Below are 20,730 nucleotides of genomic sequence, written 5' to 3' on the forward strand. Positions count from 1 at the left end.
CGAGAAATGTAACTACAGGTTCACAAAGACTGTGATTAGGCTTTAGATGTGCTTTCTGGTTACATGTGTAGGCCCCGTCACTCAGTTAACAAACAGGAGCAACTTTTAGTGGTTAGCATTAGCTTGCTAATTAGCATTGGGGGGGTGGGGGCGTCCAAAATGTGTCCGCATACACCTCAGAAAGTATATAGCTGCGCCCCTGGCTGAGCGATACAGATGTCAGACTCGGCCTGATACCTTTCCAGGACTCGGGCATCACGCACTTGTCATCGACACGCTGTTTTTCTCTGATTGGTCAAAAGTGTAGAAGGGGCGGGGCTAGAGTGTGTGGCACGTACCATTAGCTGTTCTCCCAGTGGTGGAATTCAAAGTTTAAATAAATGTTACATATAATGCGTGACAGCTGTGACATTTTGACTTGTTTTCGGACAAAATACGGCTGTAAAATATATCTCGAACCTACTTTTTTATAATTTAGGGACGTTTCACGTTTGTAGGTTAGACTCTGTTAGACTGGAACATCCCCGAGTTTCTGAAAGCAGTTGGAGACAACCATCGAGTTAGAGGGACTGTAGCCAGTCAGACCGGAACCTGATTCATTTGGCCTTTAAAATAAAAGCATAACAGTGAAAGCGCACGTCCTAATAGCGCTGGTGTGTGCAGCTAGAGCAACACTACCTGATTCTGGTATTGAAAAAAAAAAGGAAAAAAAATATTTGGCACAGAAAGATGAAAATGAGGAACTGAAAAAGGAAGCACTGGCACTGAAACACATGCACTGAATCTTTTTTTGATACTGAAACTATAATAACATAAAAAGCTGTACTGGAAGATAACAAACATTAAAAATCATAGCTTTAAGCAAAGAAATGTGTCTCCGCTATTTTTAATGTATTTATTTATTTATCCTGTTCAACCTCACGTGAGTCTTTTCTTTTTGTCATGTAAAACTGTAACACAGGGTTTCTTTGAACTAGTTCACACCAGTTTAGTGGGTCCCTTTAGGACAGCAAAGATACTATTATCCTCTCAATAATCCTCTTTCCTGACTCTAATAATGGCCATAACATACAAAATAAACATCACATTGAATTCAATAAGACTTGAATTCATCTTTTTTTACTTTGGTTTTTAATTATTTTATTACCTGCTCCACTGACAGGTGGAGGGAGGCTGTACTGGTCTGTCTGTCTGCAGGTTAACTCAGAAAATTATGAAGAGATCTTGATGAAGATTTCTGTAGTTGTTGGGGTGGTACAAGGAACAACTGATTTAATGTTGGTGGTTAAATGGATCGTGATTTGGATCCAGGAATTTTTAAAAGGATTCTTGTGAGATAGGGACAATATTCACACATTTATGTCTAACCTTTGGAGGATGAGTCAGAATCCTCTAAAAATAATTAGTATAATAAGTTTTGTCATACAGCAAAGTTTACTCATGATTGAAGGAGAATTCCGGATCTAATGATCCAGAATGCTGAAAATTAGAAAAAATAATTCATTCTTGTTCTTCCACTTTCAGAGCAGGAAGTCCATCTTATCTATACAGTTTGTGGGCTTTTGAAGCGACTCTTATTTTGAAACGTCTGACCGGATAACGCATGTGTGACGTGGGTTGCTTTGACGCGCCGCTGCAGCACCGGAAGCCAAACACGGAATCGGCGTTGGAGCGATCTTACGTGTCATTCCCAGAGTTTCAGTGATTCAGAAACCTGCCGACAGCAGTTGGTTAGCAGAACCCAGTGAGTTTTCATATTTTTATTCGCTCACACGCACACTTTAAGAGCTGAATGCTAACTAGCTAGCAGCCCGTTTGGGGTAGATTACAATTAGCACTGTTAGCTGCTAGGGTCAAAACCAAAACATGACAGAGTCAGCTTATATCTCACTGCTCAGACTTAAAGGTGCGTTTTTAAGATAAAGCGCCGCTGTACTCTGAATAAAACACAGTAATGCTAACTGCTGCTGTTGTGCTGAAATTAGGACCTGTTTAATCGGTTTAGCTCCCCGTGTATGCTTATTTTATCACATGTGTGTGTGTGTGTGTGTGTGTGTGTGTGTGTGTGTGTGTGTGTTCATTTTTTCTAAACTGTTCGGGGACTTAAATGTCACACTAACGCGTGTGTACAGCCTGAATGAATGAATGAAAGCGTTGAACTGAGGTGGCACCATGGCTTCTTCTTCCGGCTGTTCCCTTTAGGGGGCGCCACAGCAGATCACCTGCCTCCATCTCACCCTATCCCAGCATCCTCCTCTGTCACACCAACCCTCTGCATGTCCTCCTTCAATACATCCATGAACCTCCTCTGAGGTCTTCCTCGTTCTCCTGCCTGGCAGCTCCATCTTCAGCATCCTTTGTCCAGTATATCCACCCTCCCTCCTCTGCACATGTCCAAACCATCTCAGCCTCTCTGACTCTGAGCTGTCCCTCTGATGGACTCATTCCTGATCCTGTCCATCCTGCTCACTGCCAATGAAGATCTGAGCATCTTCAGCTCTGCCTCCCGTCTTTTTGTTAATGCCACCGTCTCCAAACATCTGACTGCACTTGTAAACCTTGAAGCGTGCCTCAGCACCATGACTAACACCCTGAACACAGTTCATTAAGTGAGACACATTTTAATTTAACTGGATCACCTGTTTTTAAAGGACACTCAAGACTTTTGCACAGTACTGTCTGTAATGAATTAGTAAGTTAAAAATTAGATTATAATCACTTCATGCAAAAAGGTGAAACTCCTGTTACTGCATCCGAAACTGTAAACATGAAATACTTAAAGTAAAAGTTACTGTAAAGGAGCTGCAGGATTTTACTTCCATGTCCATCAAAGAGTTTTTGGCCTTCACACAAAGAAACATCAGCAGCACTGTGATTTTGGATAAAGTGCTGTTGGATTTTCTCAAACTTCAAATACATTTTTAATCAACTGTATGTGGCAGATATCAGGGAAATGCACAGACTTGTGTGAGTTAACACAGATGCTGTGCTTTAACTGTATGTGATACTCAGTCCCAGAGGCTCAGTGTGAGTCAGGAAAACCTGAAGCTCAGTTAAAGAGAATAAAATGAAACAGGAAATTACTATCTTCCACTTTTAGAGGGCAAAAAAACTCCACATTTGCAGGTGGAACGATGTGACAGATTTGTATTGTTTTTTAACATTATTACTTTAAAATTCTTTATCATTAAATCTACCTGGTTAGGATAGAAACCGCTCGTGGTTCTTATAAATCTCTGTTTTAATAAATAAAGCCCCACATTTATATTAGTGGACTAATATTACTGCCAGTATTGGCAGAAATGAAAACATTATTTTACATAATTAAACACAGGTGTAGCCACAAGGTCTGTGAGTCACACTGTGACCTCACAGGAGGACCTGTTCTTCAGGTCGATCCAGAGAACAACAATAAGTGATCTTTGCCCTGTTTGTAAAACCAGAAGCAAAACGTTGACGTGTTTTATGTGAAATGATCAAATATGAGGAGAAAAGAAAGCTGCTGATAAAGTGAATACATTCACATCATGATCAAATGGATCTGTTTCTCCTGGAGGTCGTAATAAACATGTTCCTGAGTTGAGATGCTGAACTTTAAACTCAACAAATCCACTGAAAGTCGTTCAAATTTAAATCCTCACAGAAACAAACGTGTCGTATTTGTTGATCTCTGCGACTCGTTTTTCAGGCGGTCAGCGTCTCGTTGATGAACGGTTGCTAACGGCAGAAGCATGAAGGCTTTGATCCTGGTGGGGGGGTACGGGACCCGGCTGCGACCTCTCACCCTGAGCGTCCCCAAACCTCTCGTGGAGTTCTGCAACAAACCCATCCTGCTGCACCAGGTGGAGGCGCTGGTGAAGGTATGGAGGAGGCTTACTGATGCTGCTGAGAGGGTATTTGGTGTTGTACTGATGTGTGTGTGTGTGTGTGTGTGTGTGTTCTCAGGCTGGGGTGGACCACGTGGTTCTGGCGGTGAGCTACATGTCAGAGCTGCTGGAGAGAGAGATGCGAGTGCAGGAGCAGAGGGTACGTGAGACAGAGCTGCAAACAAACTTTATTTTAACCACATTTATTAATCAGGTTTCTCTGACTGAGGTGTAACTCTGCAACACTCAGTTCTTTGTTCATGTAAAAATCTTATCAAATATGATTGTCGGTGTAATCTCAGACTACAGGTGGAATACAAACAGAAGCATAAATCAGATTTTTATATATATATATATACACACACACACACACACACACACACACACACACACACACACACACACACACACACTAAAGTAATTCTTCCTGTAGAGTTACAGGTTAAGCTGGGTGTGAGTGTCACTCAGTGACCTCACTGTGACTTTCTCAGGTCCGGTTTGATTCAGAACATGAATCTCGTTCCAGCGCAGACAGTTTTCAGCTGTGATGTTCGGCTTTATGGCTCCACACTGGGGGGTAAATGAGTTCTTCTGTAGTGCTTTTGTGCTCTAGCTGAGCACTCGTCACGTTTTATCCATTCACAAACATTCATACAAGCACTGTTTTCTGTACTGCTTACTAACATTCACACTCTGACTGCTGCATCAGAGAGCATTTTGGGGTTCAGTATCTTGCCCAAGGATACTTTGGCATGCAGCCTGGAGCAGCCAGGAATCAAACCACCAACCTTGCAGTTAGTAGATGACCCGCTCTACCTCCTGAGCCACAGGAGCATGTTTGAACAGGACCTCACAGACTAGTTTGCTGGACTCGTGTGATTTCTGAGCCCAAACACCAAACTCTGTTTTCTCCTCAGCTCGGGATTCGGATCTCTCTCTCTCATGAGAAGGAGCCTCTGGGAACCGGTGAGTTTCTCTTTACTGACGACAAATCCAAACAGGCAGGAACGCTGCACCACAGTGAGCAGAACTCAAGATGGAGTTCCTGTATCAGTGTGAACACTGCAGATGATGTTTGCAGCTCTTTCATTTGAAGCCCAGCAGATTAGTGAGCACTGTATGAAAGTGTACTCTGTGCACAGCTGGTCCCCTGGCATTGGCTCAAGAGCTGCTGAACGTCGACAGTGAGCCGTTCTTCGTTCTCAACTCAGACGTCATCTGTGATTTTCCCTTCAAAGATCTGCTGCAGTTCCACCGGAACCACGGCAAGGAGGGAACCATCGTGGTGAGAGCCGCCTCCTCTTCGTTCAGCTTCTGCAGACTGTTTGTAGGATTTAAGGTGTTTCAGAGGAACACTGACCTCTCTGTGTGTGTGTGTGTGTGTGTGTGTGTGTGTGTGTGTGTGTGTGTGTGTGTGTGTGTGTGTGTGTGTGTGTGTGTGTGTGTGTGTGTGTGTGTGTGTGTGTGTGTGTGTGTGTGTGAAGGTGACGCGGGTGGAGGAGCCCTCTAAGTACGGTGTGGTGGTGTATGAGGCGGACAGCGGGAGGATCCATCGGTTTGTGGAGAAGCCGCAGGTCTTTGTCTCCAACAAAATTAACGCCGGCATGTACATCTTCAATCCCAGCATGCTCAGCAGGATCCAGGTGAGGAGGCTGTCACACACAGACCTGAGATCAGCGCCTTATTAAGGAATAGACTCTGTGTGTAACTCTCTGGACATGGGCTTTATTTGGTCAGGCCACCCTGCTATTATGTTACACTCTAATTAAATTTCTCCTATTAATCACATTTATGAGGTTCTGAATCTGCTCAACAGCTCGTAAACAGCACATCGGTGTTTTACCATGAAACAATAACGTGTCAGAGACCTGATATTTAATCGTAGTCATTGCGCCACCTACTGGCCAGTATAAGTGCGTTTTCTTCAGTCAGTGTGATGCTGGTCTGTACTGCAGCTGCTGATGGCAGCCTCCTGCTGTGAGACGGTGGCCGCCGGTCTGTGTGCTGCTCCACTGAGATCGAAGAGCAGAACGAGGACCACAGTCAGCAGCTCGTCTCCAACAGGGTGGAGCTGAACTTCACCTGCAGCTGATGGTGTGATTACAGATGTGATTACAGATGTGCAGTTTCATTTTTCATCTGTTGTTTTGCAGCTGAGACCAACGTCCATAGAGAAAGAAATATTTCCTGTCATGGCAGAGGAGGGGCAGCTGTATACCATGGAGCTGCAAGGTAACTAATACTAATATTACTGCTGCAGTACTACAGCAGGACCATGAAGCTGTTTTCACACATGAACAGTGTTGCTTCAGATGTGCTCTCAGGACACGCTGGTCCACCTGCTGCTCCCACAGACTTTGTACTGGGAGCTGGTGGGTTAAAGACCCGAGTGTGCGATCTTTCCAGCGTCTCCATCTGAGATGTCAAACAGCTCCGTGTACTTTATGGGGTCTGGGGTCAAAAATGGAGCCTGTTTATCAAAGACAGTTAGTAATAGTACACAGTGGTGCCTTTTTCTTAACGCAGCAGTAGGATCAGTAGGACGGAAACACTGACTCTGACCTGTGCTTGTTCTGCTCTCTGCAGCTCACAGCTCCACCAGACGTAAGTGTTTGGGCTTTTGTAGCGAAGCACCCCTGACCTCGTCTCTATGTTCAGACCTGAAGGTTCTCTGGAGTTTGATAAATCTATCCGATCAGAGCTGATGCTTCTCTGCATCCTCGTTCCTCTCGGGGGGCCTTCAGCTTTGAAACAGTGGAGCTACGTAGCTGAGCAGTCAAACCTCCACCCTCTCCCGTCCTGTAGCCCAGGCAGGCTTCCTGGTCCCAGTCAGTAGTATTTGTTTCCCTTTAGACGATGATGTGATGAAAGTGAATTAAAATCCACGTGATCCATCCATCCATCTATTCCCCACTTATCTTCAGTAAAAACGATTTTATTATTCTGCTGTTTTTATTCTGGGTTTGCAGGTTTGTTGAGCTGAACTGAGGGAGATTTTTCTTAAACCTGCAGAAAGGTGTCGTTCTCGGGCTTTTTCCAGTTTCCAGTATTTTCAGTTTTGAGTTGAAACGTGTATCTGCCTGTCCCGGTTTCCCAGCGTTCCCCGCAGCCTGGCTGCAGGGCGGTGGCACAGCGGTTAGAACAGTTAGGTGCTGGGTTCGATGCTCCTGTACTCCACAGGAGTACTCGTTAGTGCTCGTTAGGTTCGGATCAGTGATTCTGGTGGCCGTAGGTTTAGATGTGTGGTTATTGTTCTCTGACAGACTTGTGACCTGTCCAGGTGCCCCCCCCCCCCCCCCCCCCCCCCCCCGGATAGGCTCCACCCCCCACGATACTGAGCTGGATAATTGGCTGAGGAGATGGATGCTCAGCCCAGTGCAGCCATGAGAAGGAAAACTAAACTCTCTAATGTAAAATATATGTTAGAGTTAGATTAAAGTCTGCCTCTGCTGATCATGTGACCTCGTTTAGTGACTCACCTGTTGGAGGTCACGAGGACGTCCTGGTTGTTTTCATACTGACCGACAGCTCCTCCTGCCTGTGTGTGTCTGCAGGTTTCTGGATGGACATCGGTCAGCCTAAAGACTTCCTGACAGGGATGTGTATGTACCTCCAGTCACTACGGCAACACGCTCCTGAGAGGTTACGCACCGGCCCCGGTTTCCTTGGCAACGTCCTGGTGGTGAGTGCAGCTTGTTGACATCGTGTCAAATAAAGGATCGTACCCTATGATGATGATGATGATGATGATGATCCTCACTCGTTCTTCCTTCTTCTTCTCTGAAGGATCCAACGGCGCAGATCGGGGAGAACTGCACCATCGGCCCGAACGTCACCATCGGCGCCGGCGTGGTCGTGGAGGACGGCGTGAGGATAAAACGATGCACGGTGCTAAAAGGGTCGAGGGTTCGATCGCACTCGTGGCTGGAGAGCTGCATCGTGGGGTGGAGCTCGTCAGTGGGCCAGTGGGTGAGTGGGGGTGTCTGTGTGTCGTGTCTGTGCTGTTGAGCTCAGTCTCAGTATTTCAGCTCTTTCTTTTAGAGCGTCGCTGTATCGGCTCAGCCTCTGGTGCCCGTGGTGCACAGCTCTGTTACATCGAAGCTTTTCATATCAGTTATTCTAGGGCTGGGCGATATATCGAGTTCTTAAAAGATATCAATATATATTTTCGTACGCGATATAAGATGACACTATATCGTTTATATTGATATAGTCTGTGTCGCGTTACAGTCACACTTGTAGCTCCACCAGTTCACTTTTCTCTTCTCCCAGTTTCCGTGCACAGCTTCACCCGTTAGTCCTGCAGGAAGTGACAGTATGGCAGCGCTCCCAACTTAGCGACTTTGTTGCTAGATTTAACGGCTTTTCGGACCCCCCCGGCGACTTTTTTTTTCTTCCAAAAAGCGACTAGCGATAAATTTAGTGACTTTTTCCGGTGAGGTCGAAGACTGTTGGAGAGAAACCTGAAAACTGCGCTGTCGCCGTGTTTTGTGCACATACAGCGCTCGTACGCTGTGGCATCGCCCGGACCTCTCTTTGGCACCGAGGGGGACAGCACACACCCCCGGACCTCAATTCGTCCTTTAGCATCTTTTGAGACAGTCGACAGCTAGTTTCATTACACAAAAGTTGGCAACAGCGCCGGCCGCTGATCACCAGATTATGGCTTTGGCTGCTTTCCACACCTGCTGCGCGGCACTCACAGCTTGTTCCTGTCTAATATTGTCAGTAGAGTCATTTTGTGAATGATGATGGCCTATTTTAGAGAATTAGAATGCCTTTATTGTCATTATACAGGATGTACAATGAGATTGGAGTTCAATGAGGCCTTTGAACTGATCTGCCGGACCTGAGGCCATATCATTGCAGATCACACGATGGTGCAGTGTGGATGCCTCGGCCGTCGGCACTCAGACGGCAGCGCTCAAATTACACAGACAGAGATTTTCTAACTATTTGAAAAGCGTGCGCTGGGTGTTACCCCCCCCGCCCCCTTGTTGTACGCTTTGTACACTCTGGAAAATGTCGTTATTTGTGAAGTGTCCCTTACCAAAGTAGCACTAATATACTTTGACAGATTTTTTGAGCGCAGTGTACCACATACAATTGGTTCAAGGTCAGTAAGCACAACAAGAATTCATACATAAGGCGCGCTGCTGATTTTTGAGGAAATTTAAGGATTTTAAGTGCGCCTTATAGCCCGAAAAATACGGTATATCATATATCGCCCTTCAGCTAAAAAATATTGACATATTACTTTTGGTCCATATGGCCCGGCCCTAAGTTATTCTCACAGGAAGAATTTTTCCCAGTCGGAGCTCACAGGGAATACTGAAGGGTTTGGAGCTGCTGCTGCAGCCCTGCTTCATCTCTGCTAGTGCACAAAGACGCGTCGTGTGCGATGTTGGATGACTTGTCTCTGGGTTGCTGTGTGTCCTCAGGTGCGTATGGAGAACGTGACGGTGCTGGGGGAGGATGTGATTGTGAATGACGAGCTTTACCTGAACGGCGCCAACGTCCTGCCTCACAAGTCCATCAGCGAGTCCGTGCCGGAGCCACGGATCATCATGTAGCGTCAGGTGGAGGAAAAATCCCGGCGCCTTTTCTATAAACTCGATGAAGACCCAAACTGTGCCAGAGGAGAGGGACGAGGAGGAGGAGGAAGAACAAACGGCTTCTTTTTCTTTTGTTTGAATTAATTTGGACTTGTTTTAGCCCTGCTTGGCTGCATTAGTCTGAAGGAAGGTTTCTTAAAGACTCACAGGTCAAACGCTCATGTTGGTAAAGATGAGAGAAGGTGCTGACGTCATGGGTGGAGGGACTGAAGATCAGTGTACTGAGGAGGTGGTGGGGTTACAGAGCACTATGAACACTGCTGGTTAGATTCACTATGCATTTAAACCACAGCTGCAGGTCGCGGTGGCTGATGCTGGACTCTGACTAAACGCAGTGTTGGTCACAGGCCAGTGTGCAGGATTTCTGAAGAGCCGTTAGCAGAAATGTAATATTCATAATTAGTGTTTCTACAGCAGCCCAGAAAGGACAAACAATGCAGGCTATAAACACGTCCTCCCACATGTTTATGACTATAACTGTAGGCGCTCCGACATGTCTGTAAACCACAGACTGTACATCAAAGATGGATGAAGTTATGGCCGCTGCCAGGTCGTTTCTTTGGACCTCGAAGTATTTAGATGAAAGCGTGAAGTTATCAGCTGGGCCTAATTAGCAAAGGTGAAGACTGGCAAAGAAATGAGACCTCTGTCATATGTCTGTGTAGATACTCAGTCATCCAGGTCATAGTCGCCTCTGGAGCCTGAAAAAAGGCGACTGGACTTCTTTTTGGTTTCACCTCTCATCCAAACTCACAGGCGTTTAAGTACCCGGGTATTTAAACAGGGGTTTAAATACCCGGGTATTTAAACACGGGTTTAAATACCCGGGTATTTAAACAGGGGTTTAAATACCCGGGTATTTAAGCGCCCACAGGGGTTTTAAAGCCTTTTGGATGAGAGGTGAAACGTCTTCAAGAAACAAAAAGAAGTCCAGTCGCCTTTTTTCAAGCTCCAGAGGAGACCTCTGCCAGCACACCTGTCAATCAAAGTGGCCACGCCTCCAATTTTAAGCCTTGGCAAAATCAAAATGGCTGAATTATATTTATATATGAAATCATCCTCCACACAGTTGTTACCAGGCTGCTAACACGCTTATTTCTGCTGTTGATTTTTAACATCGAGGGGACTGACTCAGTCATAGCGCTGCCTCCAGTGGACATCAGAGGAAGTGCAGTTTCCAGCAGCGCTGCTTTGGCTTCAGTTCAGTCCTGGAGGTTGCAGCTAATTGGAAACATGTTGATGATTCAGTGTGTTGCAGTCTACAACCTCACCACTAGGTGGCACTGATTCCCACACACTGGTCCTTTAAAGCCACAGCAGTTTATTAACGAGGGCAGCAGAACACGCTGCAAACACCTCCGTGAACATGTGAATGTTGGAGTCGTGTTTGTGTCCACCTGAATGTAATTTTTGTCTCATAACACTCGATGATTGGATCCATTTTTATACAGAAATACAGATTATTGCAGCTTTAGTAAACGTTGGTCTCGTGACCCTGATGAACTTTTTTCTCTTCTTTCTTTTTAACGGTTCGATTCGATGTCAGGTGAACAACAACTTTATAACATGGATGACTTCAGTGTGCTGTGTGATCTGCTTTTCAGAATAAGTGTACAGATTAAATAAATACACTGTCTAAAAGTTCCTGCTCCACATGAGCTGAAGTGAGTTTGGTTTCAAAGCTCTGCTGATCTGAGAGGTGTAACAGGAGGAGAGGACAGATGAGGACGAGAGATCATCAATGTACCGAAAAGGGATCGATATCACCGCTTCCTGTTGGGGTTTTCAGAATAAAATCAGAATGCTTAGTTTTGTCTGGAACCAGTTGCATAGATTTCCATCAGAAAATACTGGTGTTGATGCCACAGCTGGAAACAACATGGCAACACAACATTGTTGATGCAGGTGATTCTGATCTGTGGTCAGGAAACTGCAGTGAAACCCCCCCCGTAGGTCAAACGTGTCCAACTTCAGCATTTTCATCATCCCCAAAAATAACAGAAAAAGCCACAGAAATAAAAAGAGTCTGAGTTTATCTGCACAATAACTCGTTAACTTCATCAGGTCGTTTTCTCTAATAATAACTGCGTCATTAACACACCCACTCGTGTGTGATCAGTCTTTGATTGTACGCTTGTCTGTAGTTAAATGATAGCCTTTCATCAAACCCAACACTGACAGGCGATGTTTTATTTCCTGTTTTCATCCTAAAAATCACATTCTGGGTTTTAACCAGCATAAACTTTAGAACAGCTGGAACTTTTCTTTGACTTATTTCAGGCTCTAAAATAAACTTTCAGTCCTAATTTAAAAGCCAGGATCCAGATAATCACCGAAAGGATGGCAAAGTGTCCCAAACACTGGTGCTGAGTGGCATCGTCGTCTCCCTGTGAGACCTGTGAGTATCAGCTCAGGTTCATTCAGAGCCTGAGAGCTGAGATCACCTGTTTGAGGCTTTAGCAGGAATAAAAACAGAAGTTCAGTTCCAGACATGCAAATCTTTATAATTTAAATTTTTATTAAATTTGAAAGACAAACAAAAACAAATCTGAATATGTGCTTTGCTCTGTATTCTCTAATTTTAGGTAGGAGTGAACATGTTTGTTTCACAGACAACCTGCACTGTACACGTGTGCAAACATCTTTAGGTGTCTGCAGCACCAGGGTAGCTCCCAGTGTTCAGTGTGAGCCTAAATTTAGGGTACCCTCGGTTTGATTGCTAGATGTTCATCATTTTGTTGTGTTGTGTTTGCGTGGCTCTTTAAAAGCCATTTGGAGGTTGTGTTTGTGAGGTTTTAATCTGCCTGTGCAAATGGCTCAAACAACACAACAGTGCAACAGCAGCCTGCATGGCTTTGACAAAGAATGATAACAAGTGTGATATCTTCCCGCCATGGTCCCAGATAACGTGTACAGACGAGGATATCTTGTTATATAAAGACAAAACATGATGCTGTGGAGCCTTCCATTCAGCCACATCAGCACAGAGAAGAGCATCGTCTTTAAATTTTCCATCACATTCCTCCTGTTTGATCACTTATTGATCACACGGATACATCATGTTTACAGAATCAAACCAGGTTCAGTCTGTGTGTCGTACAGAAAGCGTGTTGCTGTTTTCATGTGGAATAGGCACAGTTAGTGAAACAGACAAAATATCCATTTTAAACTGAAACAGCTGATCGATCCAGTCAGGACCGGAGTACAGGACGTACACCGAACCACCTGGACTCATCGATCAATCAGCCTCAGCAGCATCAGTCCAGGACTACACAACAGCGTTCAGATAGAAACACAATCAACATGATGAGACTGAGGACACATTCAGCTCAGGGTGGTTTGCAGGTACGATGCAGGTGAGACAGTCGATCACAGAGCCGACCTGAGGCTGAAGCAACAAAGCTGTAATAACAGCTGCTCTCAGACAATAACCAGTACACTTCAGTGGTCAGCTGGGGGGCTGGGGGTGCTGACAGCATCATTTCGATTTAAGCCTTGACTTTGGAACACACATATTAAACATTTCTCTCTAAAAATAACTTCTTCTCAAAGTATAACATTTGAAATTGGTGGAAGTGACCAACAATGAAGTTCTGACATCGATGAAACTCATAAAAAAGACCTTCTGGATGGAGGGACAGGCGGCTCGCCCACTGCTGCAGAGATGGTTGATGGTAAGATCTTCAGCGACAGAGTTTTAAGCTCAACATATGGAAACAGCTTCTCAGTGAAGCTGAGCTTGAAGCTGTGGATGAGTTTGTTGGTGTCCAGATTGAAGAATGAGAGCTTTCCTCTGTCACAGTCCAGCTGAACTCTGACCCTCTGCAGCTTCTTCACTGACAGAACTTTATTTGGAAGTGGTGGAGAGGATGCTATATATTTTTTGTCAATAAAACCTAGTTCCCAGAATCCAGTCTGTAAGTGTCCCTTTCTCTTAATGGACTCCTTTAGCACTCCAAGGCACCAGACTCCATCATTTCCAACCTCAACATCCCAGCTGTGCGTCCCTGAGTCGAAGCCCTCACAGCCCAGAACAACTGGATAGCTGTCAAACCTTTCCGGGTTTTCAGGAAGCTTCTGCTTGCTCCCACATCTCACACTGCTCAGATCTTCAGAGAGGATGAGGTGAGCTTCAGCAGTGTTTGGGTCCAGGATCACAGGAGTGTAGGAGACCATCTCCTTCATCCTATTCCAGATGTTGTGGGTCAGATTCCCCAGGTATTTAGCCACATCTATCAGAGCTCCTGAGACCAGCTGTGGATCCTCCTGCAGGGGACGCTGCTGGACTCTGTTCAGTGTGGCCCTGTAGTTCTGCAGGAGTGAGACATCCTCGGCTCTCAGCTCCTCCTCTGTGGCTCTGATAGTTTCTGATAGAACTGTTATCTCCCTGCTCAGATCTTCAACCTTCTCCTGTATCTTCTGACTCTTTTGCTCCTCTTCCTCCCTCAGAGCAGTGATTCTCGCCTTCTCTTCCTCCTGTAAAAACTGGCGAAGCTTCTTAAACTGCTCCTTAATTTGTTTCTCGGTCTGCTGGGCCTGGACCTTAATGTGTTCTGCTGTCTGAACAAAGCATCTTTGAATGAATTCAAAGATTTTCAGTTTCTCTTTGAAGGGCTTCAGGGATTCCTGCAGCTCCTGTCTGTGGTCCTGCGCAGCCTCATTAACAGGTCTGAACGTGTGGTCGAGGTGTGCTCTTGAATCCCGACAGACGACGCACGCTGGCTGCTGATGATCCAGGCAGAAGAGTCTGAGTTTCTCAGAGTGCAGACTGCAGAGAGGCTCAGACTCTGCAGAAGCTTTGAGATCTCTCTGCAGTAAGAAGGCCTCACACAGGTTCTTCAACACCAGGTTACAGGGAGGATCCTCTAACAGCTGCATCTTCTTACAAAGCGGGCAGGTTTTTATTTCTTTGTCCCTCCACCACAGCTGCAGACAGTCCTTACAGAAGCTGTGGCTGCATGACAGGATGATGGGGTCTCTGAAGATGTCGTAGCAGATCGAACAGCAGAGATCCTTTTCAGACTGAGAGGACATTTTTTTCTTAGAGTAAAAAGAAAGCAGCTGCAGAAGAATGGAAAACTCTGAGTGAAGTGATATCCTGAAACGCACTGTAAATTCCAGCTTTAAAGGCCCTGATTATAACACAACAGGTAGAAGATCCCCATTATTCCAGTGTTCTTCCCATAGCTGGTACCATTCTTCCTCCCTCTGATGGTGAATCTCAAACACTCAGACAGTAAAACTGTGACATGTAACAATCACAGTGTGGTTCCTGGTTTGCTTCCCAGAAATGTGCTCTCTGCCGTCTTTGCAGACTAAGCCTCCGATCTCTGTTTAGAATTCCTTTGTCTGTTACAGCCAACCAAAAACACAGCAGGACGTCTCATCAGATCTCAGCAGCTCTCACACATGAGGGACGCTTGGCTTCAGGGATTTCTGCCTGGCAGGCGCTCTAACATCAGGCTAACGTTGCTGCTGGGATGTGTTGTAACCTGACAGGACTGATGCTTGGATGAGACAATCAAACTAAAACCAGAACCAAAACTCAGCATCAACAAAACGTGTGTGTGTGTGTGTGTGTGTGTGTGTGTGTGTGTGTGTGTGTGTGTGTGTGTGTGTGTGTGTGTGTGTGTGTGGTTAAACTGTGTCTCTGCTTAAAAAGTCCGATTCAGTTATTTTGTATATCTGGCCTCGACCACGAGATGGCGACAAACACCAAACCTGACGGTGCACACAGATGAGCACGGGGCAGTCGGCGTGTTTGTGACTGCAGACTCATTTTAATAATAATCGTCTGACTGGATGTTTGAGTCAAAGGAACATTTAATGAATGGAGAAGTTTTGATGCATAAAACAAAAACATCAGGAGTCGGTGTACTGCAGCAAAGCGAATGTTTCCTGCAGCATCAGAGCTGCTGGTTAAAGCTGAGGTAACAGGAAACATGACTCTTTTCCTCATGTTTACTTCTGTCACTTCCTCACTGCTCACACCTGCTTTTCCCAGACTGTAAATCAGCAGGACACAGTTAATGTCTCTGCTGCTGCTGTGATCTTCAATCTTTGACTGTTTTCTTCTTCTTCTTCTTCTTCTTATGGCACTGATGAGTTTTTGCTTCATGGTTTTGTGAAACTGAGTCACGTGTCATCAACACATCAGTTTGTAATGAATGCTCGGTTATTCTGACTGAACTGTGTCTCCTCTGAGAACACTGTGTGGGTTTCCTTTACAGGCGTGCATGCAGTGTATGATGTTTGTCCACCAGATGTTAAAGGTCAGGTTGCCGTCATGTTGACTGCTCAGACTCTGCAGAAGCTTCTAGATCTCTCTGCAGTAAAAAGGCCTCCCACAGGTTCTTTAACACCAGGTTACAGGGAGCCTTCAGCTTTCAGGCCCCTCTTCTGTGGAACCAGCTCCCAGCTTGGATTCAGGAGACAGACACCCTCTCTATTTTTAAGATTAGGCTTAAAACTTTCCTTTTTGATCAAGCTCATAGTTAGGGCTGGATCAGGTGACCCTGAGCCCTTCCTTAGTTATGCTGCTGTTGGGGGTTTTTTGCTGTCATGGTCCTCATGCCAGCGTTTCATGATGTTTTTCTTTTTGTTCTGTTCTCATTGTAGTTCTAAGTCTGTTCATGGTTTGGATTCTGGGTTGTCCCGAGTTTTCTAGGTTTAGTTATTGTTATGATCGACTGCCAGTTTCCTCTTAAGATAAGATAAGATAAGATAAGATAGTGTTTATTTGTCACATGCACAGTTATACACAGTACAATGCACAGTGAAATGTATTTTGTACCTGCAACCTTATATACACACACATATAAATAAGAAGAATAAAAATAAAAAAAGTAATTCACACTATACACTATACTCTATATACTATACACTATACACACTTTTTAAATTATAATATTTACACTGTGCAATAATGGTCCAGTTAGGGCTCAGAGTTGAGCAGACGGATGGCTTGTGGGTAAAAACTCTTCTTCAACCTTTCAGTCTTAGCCCTCAGGCAGCGGTAACGCCGGCCTGATGGGAGCAGGGAGAAGAGAGAGTGTCCAGGGTGGCTGGGCTGTTTTAGGATCTTCATGGCCCTCAGCCTGCACTGCTTGGTGTAAATGTCCTGCAGGTTGGGGAGGGTGGTTCTGATGGTCCGTTCAGCTGAACGAACCACCCTTTTTAGGGCCATGAAGTCCTGCTTGGTGCAGTTTCCCATCCAGGTGGTGATGCTCCCACGCATGATGCTCTCGATGGTGCAGGTGTAAAAGTTCCTGAGCACCTTGAGTGGGAGCTTGAAGTCTCTCAGCCGCCTGAGGAGGTAGAGACGCTGTCTGGCCTTCTTCACAGTGATGTTTATGTGATGAGTCCAGGACAGGTCCTGTGAGATGGTCACTCCCAGGTATTTGAAAGTGTCCACTCTTTCCACCTCAGCACCACTGATGACAAGTGGATGGTAGTCCCTCTGCTGCTTCCTGCTGAAGTCCACGATCAGTTCCTTCGTTTTGCTGACGTTGAGCAGGAGGTGGTTCTCCTGGCACCAGTTCTCCAGGCGGGAGACCTCTCTCCTGTAGGCTGTCTCCTCATTGTGAGAGATTAGTCCCACAACAGCAGTGTCGGCAGCAAACTTGATGATGACGTTGGACTCTGACGTGGCCTCGCAGTCATGGGTGTACAGTGAGTACAGCAGAGGGCTGAGCACACAGCCTTGGGGGGATCCAGTGTTGAGGGTGAGGGAGGATGAGGTGAGGTGACCCACTCGTACCACCTGTGGTCTGCTGGTCAGGAAGCTGTGAACCCACCTGCACAGGGATGGGCCCAGGCCCAGGTCCAGCAGCTTAGAGACCAGCCTGGAGGGAACTATGGTGTTGAATGCTGAGCTGTAATCTACAAACAGCACTCTCACATAGTTCCCCTTACCAGTGTCTATGTGTGAAAGGGTCTTGTGGAGGAGGAAGGATATGGCGTCATCTGTGGATCTGTCTGGCCGGTATGCAAACTGTAGTGGGTCGAGGGTGGTGGGCAGTGAGGAGGTGATGAATGTCTTGATGAGTCTCTCAAAACACTTCATCACCACAGAGGTGAGTGCTATGGGCCTGAAGTCATTGGGGCTGCTGGGGTGTGGTTTCTTTGGGACAGGGACTATGATGGACTTTTCAAAGCAGGTGGGAATCACACACAGTTTCAGTGAGAGGTTGAATATCAGTGTAAACACAGGTGCCAGCTGGTCAGCGCAGGTCTTAAGGACACGTCCGCTAATACCGTCTGGTCCAGCCGCTTTCCTGGTGTTTACACGTCTAAACGCCCTCCTCACGTCGCGCTCCGTCACAGTGAGTGTCTCCGCCCCTCCGGCCGGGAGCGCAGCGGGCTGTCGGCTTCCCGACTCAAAGCGCGCAAAGAAGATGTTGAGTTCATCAGCCAGAGAAGCGTCGGCACTCACCGGGTGTGTGTGTGGTGCTTTGTAGTCCGTGATGGTGCGTAGTCCCTGCCACAGTCCCCTGGGGTCAGACTGTTGTAGTTGCTGTTCCAGTCTGCGGCCGTAGCGATGTTTTGCCTCTTTCACCGCTCTGCGGACGTTGTATGATGCAACCTTGTAGTCCTCCATGTTCCCAGAGGCGAGGCCGGAGTTGTAGGCAACGGTGCGGGACCTCAGGGCGTCGCGGACAGATTTATCCACCCACGGCTTCTGGTTGGGAAAAGTCCTGATGGTCCTCCTAAGTGAAGTGTCTTCAACAACTTTCCCAATAAATCCCACAACAGTTTCCGTAAACTCCTCGATGTCTCCGCCCGCGCTGCTGCGAAACATGTCCCAGTCGGTTGAATCCAACGCACCCTGCAGAGCGGCCTCTGTTTGATCAGACCACCGTGTCACTTCTCTCACAGCAGGGGGTTCCTGCCTGAGCCGTTGTTTGTATTTCGGCATGAGAAGCACAGAGGTGTGGTCAGACTTCCCAAAAGGCGGAAGAGGCTTTGCTTTGTAGCCATCTTTGAATGCAGAGTAGCAGTGGTCTAGGGTCCTCTCTCCTCTGGTGGGGCAGTCGATGTGTTGAATCAACTGCGGTATTACCTTTTTCAAGTTTGCACTGTTAAAGTCCCCGGCTACGATGAGAGCCGCATCACGCTGGTTAGCCTGATAGGTGGAAATAGCCTCATGTAGCTCGGATAGTGCAGTGTTTGTGTCCGCCTGAGGTGGAATATAGACGGCGCTGAAGATGACCGAAGTAAACTCGCGGGGCAGGTAGTGGGGGCGGCATTTCAGGGTTAGGAGCTCCAGGTTAGGTGAACATGATTGTTTCAGAAGGACAACATTCCTACTGTCACACCAGTTGTTATTAATCATTAGGCACACACCTCCTCCTCTTGATTTTCCAGACTCACTCGTTCTGTCCGTGCGATGAACACTGAAGAACTCCGACGGCTGTACGGCGTGGTCCGGTATGAGGGGAGTCAGCCATGTCTCCGTGAGACAGATGATGTTGCAGTCCCTTATGTCCCTCTGAAACTGTATCCTGGCCCTGAGTTCGTCCAGCTTGTTATCCAGTGACTGGACATTAGCCAACAGGATGCTCGGCAGTGGCGTTTGGTGCGCTCTGCGCCTCAGCCTCTCTCTTACGCCGGCTCTTTTCCCTCGGGGCCTTGTCCGTGACCTGGGTCCTTTGTTTGAGCTGGCCCACTGGAAACGCAGTATCTCCCGAGGCCAAGTCGGGTCGGGAGAAAAAGGTGTCAGAATACAGCCAGAGTGCTGTATTCTGATATTAAAAAGAGTCTGTCTGTCATACGTGATATGACACAGAGCAGGCGGAATTATAAAGTCCAAAATTAGAGCTAAACCTAATATATACAAACAAAGCGTAGGAGCAGGTACGACGGCTGCTGACCTCACCAGCGCCATCTTGGATTGGGTCTTCCCTTGTCTTGCAGGGAAGACAGGGTCTTGTTCCTGTCTTCCCTGCGTCTCCGTTGGTGTTCCTGTCTGTTTTGTTTATATCTTAATGCCAGGTCTCGTGTTTAGTTTCACTTCTCGGTGTTGTGTTTCCATTTAGTCGTGTTCAGGTTCCCTTTGTGTGCTTGCCTTCTTATGTGCCTAGCCCATGTCCTTGTTGCCTCGTCTTGCTTCCTGTTTTATTTTGACGGTCTTCTGTCCCTGTGTGTTGTGGTCTGTTTTGCTTCCCTTGTGTGTTTAGTGTGATTATGTTCAGCTGTGATTCCCACCTGTTTTCTCTCCCCTCATTAGCCCTGCTGTATTTGTTGTCTGCTTTTTGTCTTTGTCCTTGTGTACATTGTCATTTTTGGTTCCTCCTGCTGTGTGCTCATGTTCAAGTTACATTAAGCTACTGTAACCTTAGTTATGGCACGTATTTGTTTTTGGTTACATTTAATTTGTGTGGTTTAGAATATAAATTTGTGTTGCATATTAAGTTTTGAAATATTCATGATTTTACCTAATTGAGTTTATTATATAATTAATTATCATTTGCCTCATCTTATAATTTTATGTGTAACATTTAAGTTAGTTATTATTGAACCTTGTGAGAAGTAATTTTGGTTCCTACCTTGTACTGTTTACGGTGGGACTGTTTTTGGTGCAACATTGATTTTTCTGTGTGGTGTGTGTGACGACAGAGTAAAAGTTGAGTTCACACTGTCCTGCTGAGTTGGTGTTTATTATAGAAGATTAATTTTAAGATTAATTGTAACTCGCCATACACCCACTGCCCGAGAAGGAGGAGATACCAGAGAACGCTACCTGAACCAAAACTCAGGGTTACACTAAGTTCAAATGAGTTTGGTGTTTGTGTGCCAAAATCTGCTCGCCTTGAACAGGGTTCAGAAACAGGTAAGGGAATATAAGCGTTACTTCTAGGAGACTCTATACGTTGCCACACATAGAAATCCCCACCTGCATCTGAGGCTGGCAACCTCTCAGATAAATCCCTGGGCTGTGCAACCTGCTGGATTTCCCCTTCAATCTTCTCACAAAGACTAGCAGGGACTGGTTTAATCAACAGCCTGTTGACATGCCTCACCTTTTCTGGATTGTCCAAGGGAGCCACAGTATAAACCAGACCAGCCCCATCAGGAGTCCTAACAATGCGATAGGGAATGGAACTGCAATGATCTTGTATTTTGTGTCTACCTTTAATGCTGTGATCTCTCGAATAGACCAACTGGTGCAAGGGGCAGTGGATCAGAGACAGGGGCAAGTCTTGTGGTCATTTGCATCCATTTTCGTGCGCCCTTATAAGCAACTGCAA

At 46.1% G+C, this 20,730-nt stretch overlaps 2 protein-coding genes across 3 annotated transcripts; one reads left to right on the top strand and one right to left on the bottom strand.

The window, feature by feature from the left end:
• Positions 1–1,611: 1,611 nt before the first annotated feature.
• gmppb (GDP-mannose pyrophosphorylase B) lies at positions 1,612–11,134 on the top strand. Of its 2 annotated transcripts, XM_030729304.1 has the most exons (11): positions 1,612–1,744; positions 3,689–3,860; positions 3,946–4,026; positions 4,784–4,832; positions 5,009–5,151; positions 5,351–5,509; positions 6,020–6,098; positions 6,453–6,470; positions 7,421–7,548; positions 7,653–7,835; positions 9,308–11,134. In XM_030729304.1, the coding sequence occupies exons 2-11, from the start codon at positions 3,732–3,734 to the stop codon at positions 9,437–9,439; spliced, it is 1,101 nt and encodes a 366-aa protein (XP_030585164.1). In that variant the 5' UTR covers positions 1,612–1,744; positions 3,689–3,731; the 3' UTR covers positions 9,440–11,134. The 2 variants fall into 2 exon arrangements, with proteins under 2 accessions (XP_030585164.1, XP_030585165.1); XM_030729305.1 differs by lacking the exon at positions 6,453–6,470.
• A 1,956-nt stretch (positions 11,135–13,090) lies between these two features.
• On the bottom strand, positions 13,091–14,515 carry LOC115779996 (tripartite motif-containing protein 35-like). The gene has a single exon (XM_030728907.1). It carries the CDS (start codon positions 14,513–14,515, stop codon positions 13,091–13,093), a length of 1,425 nt encoding a protein of 474 aa, XP_030584767.1.
• Between the last annotated feature and the right edge of the window lie 6,215 nt (positions 14,516–20,730).

Source organism: Archocentrus centrarchus, chromosome 5 (assembly GCF_007364275.1).
Source record: "Archocentrus centrarchus isolate MPI-CPG fArcCen1 chromosome 5, fArcCen1, whole genome shotgun sequence".
Lineage (NCBI taxonomy): Eukaryota > Metazoa > Chordata > Actinopteri > Cichliformes > Cichlidae > Archocentrus > Archocentrus centrarchus.

Excerpts from the sequence above, each read along its gene's own strand:
- gmppb (XM_030729304.1), top strand. The coding sequence starts at position 3,732 with ATGAAGGCTTTGATCCTGGTGGGGGGGTACGGGACCCGGCTGCGACCT. Across the intron at positions 5,152-5,350 it reads GCAAGGAGGGAACCATCGTG|GTGACGCGGGTGGAGGAGCC; the intron begins GTGAGAGCCGCC and ends GTGTGTGTGAAG. Across the intron at positions 7,836-9,307 it reads GCTCGTCAGTGGGCCAGTGG|GTGCGTATGGAGAACGTGAC; the intron begins GTGAGTGGGGGT and ends GTGTGTCCTCAG.
- LOC115779996 (XM_030728907.1), bottom strand. The coding sequence starts at position 14,515 with ATGTCCTCTCAGTCTGAAAAGGATCTCTGCTGTTCGATCTGCTACGAC.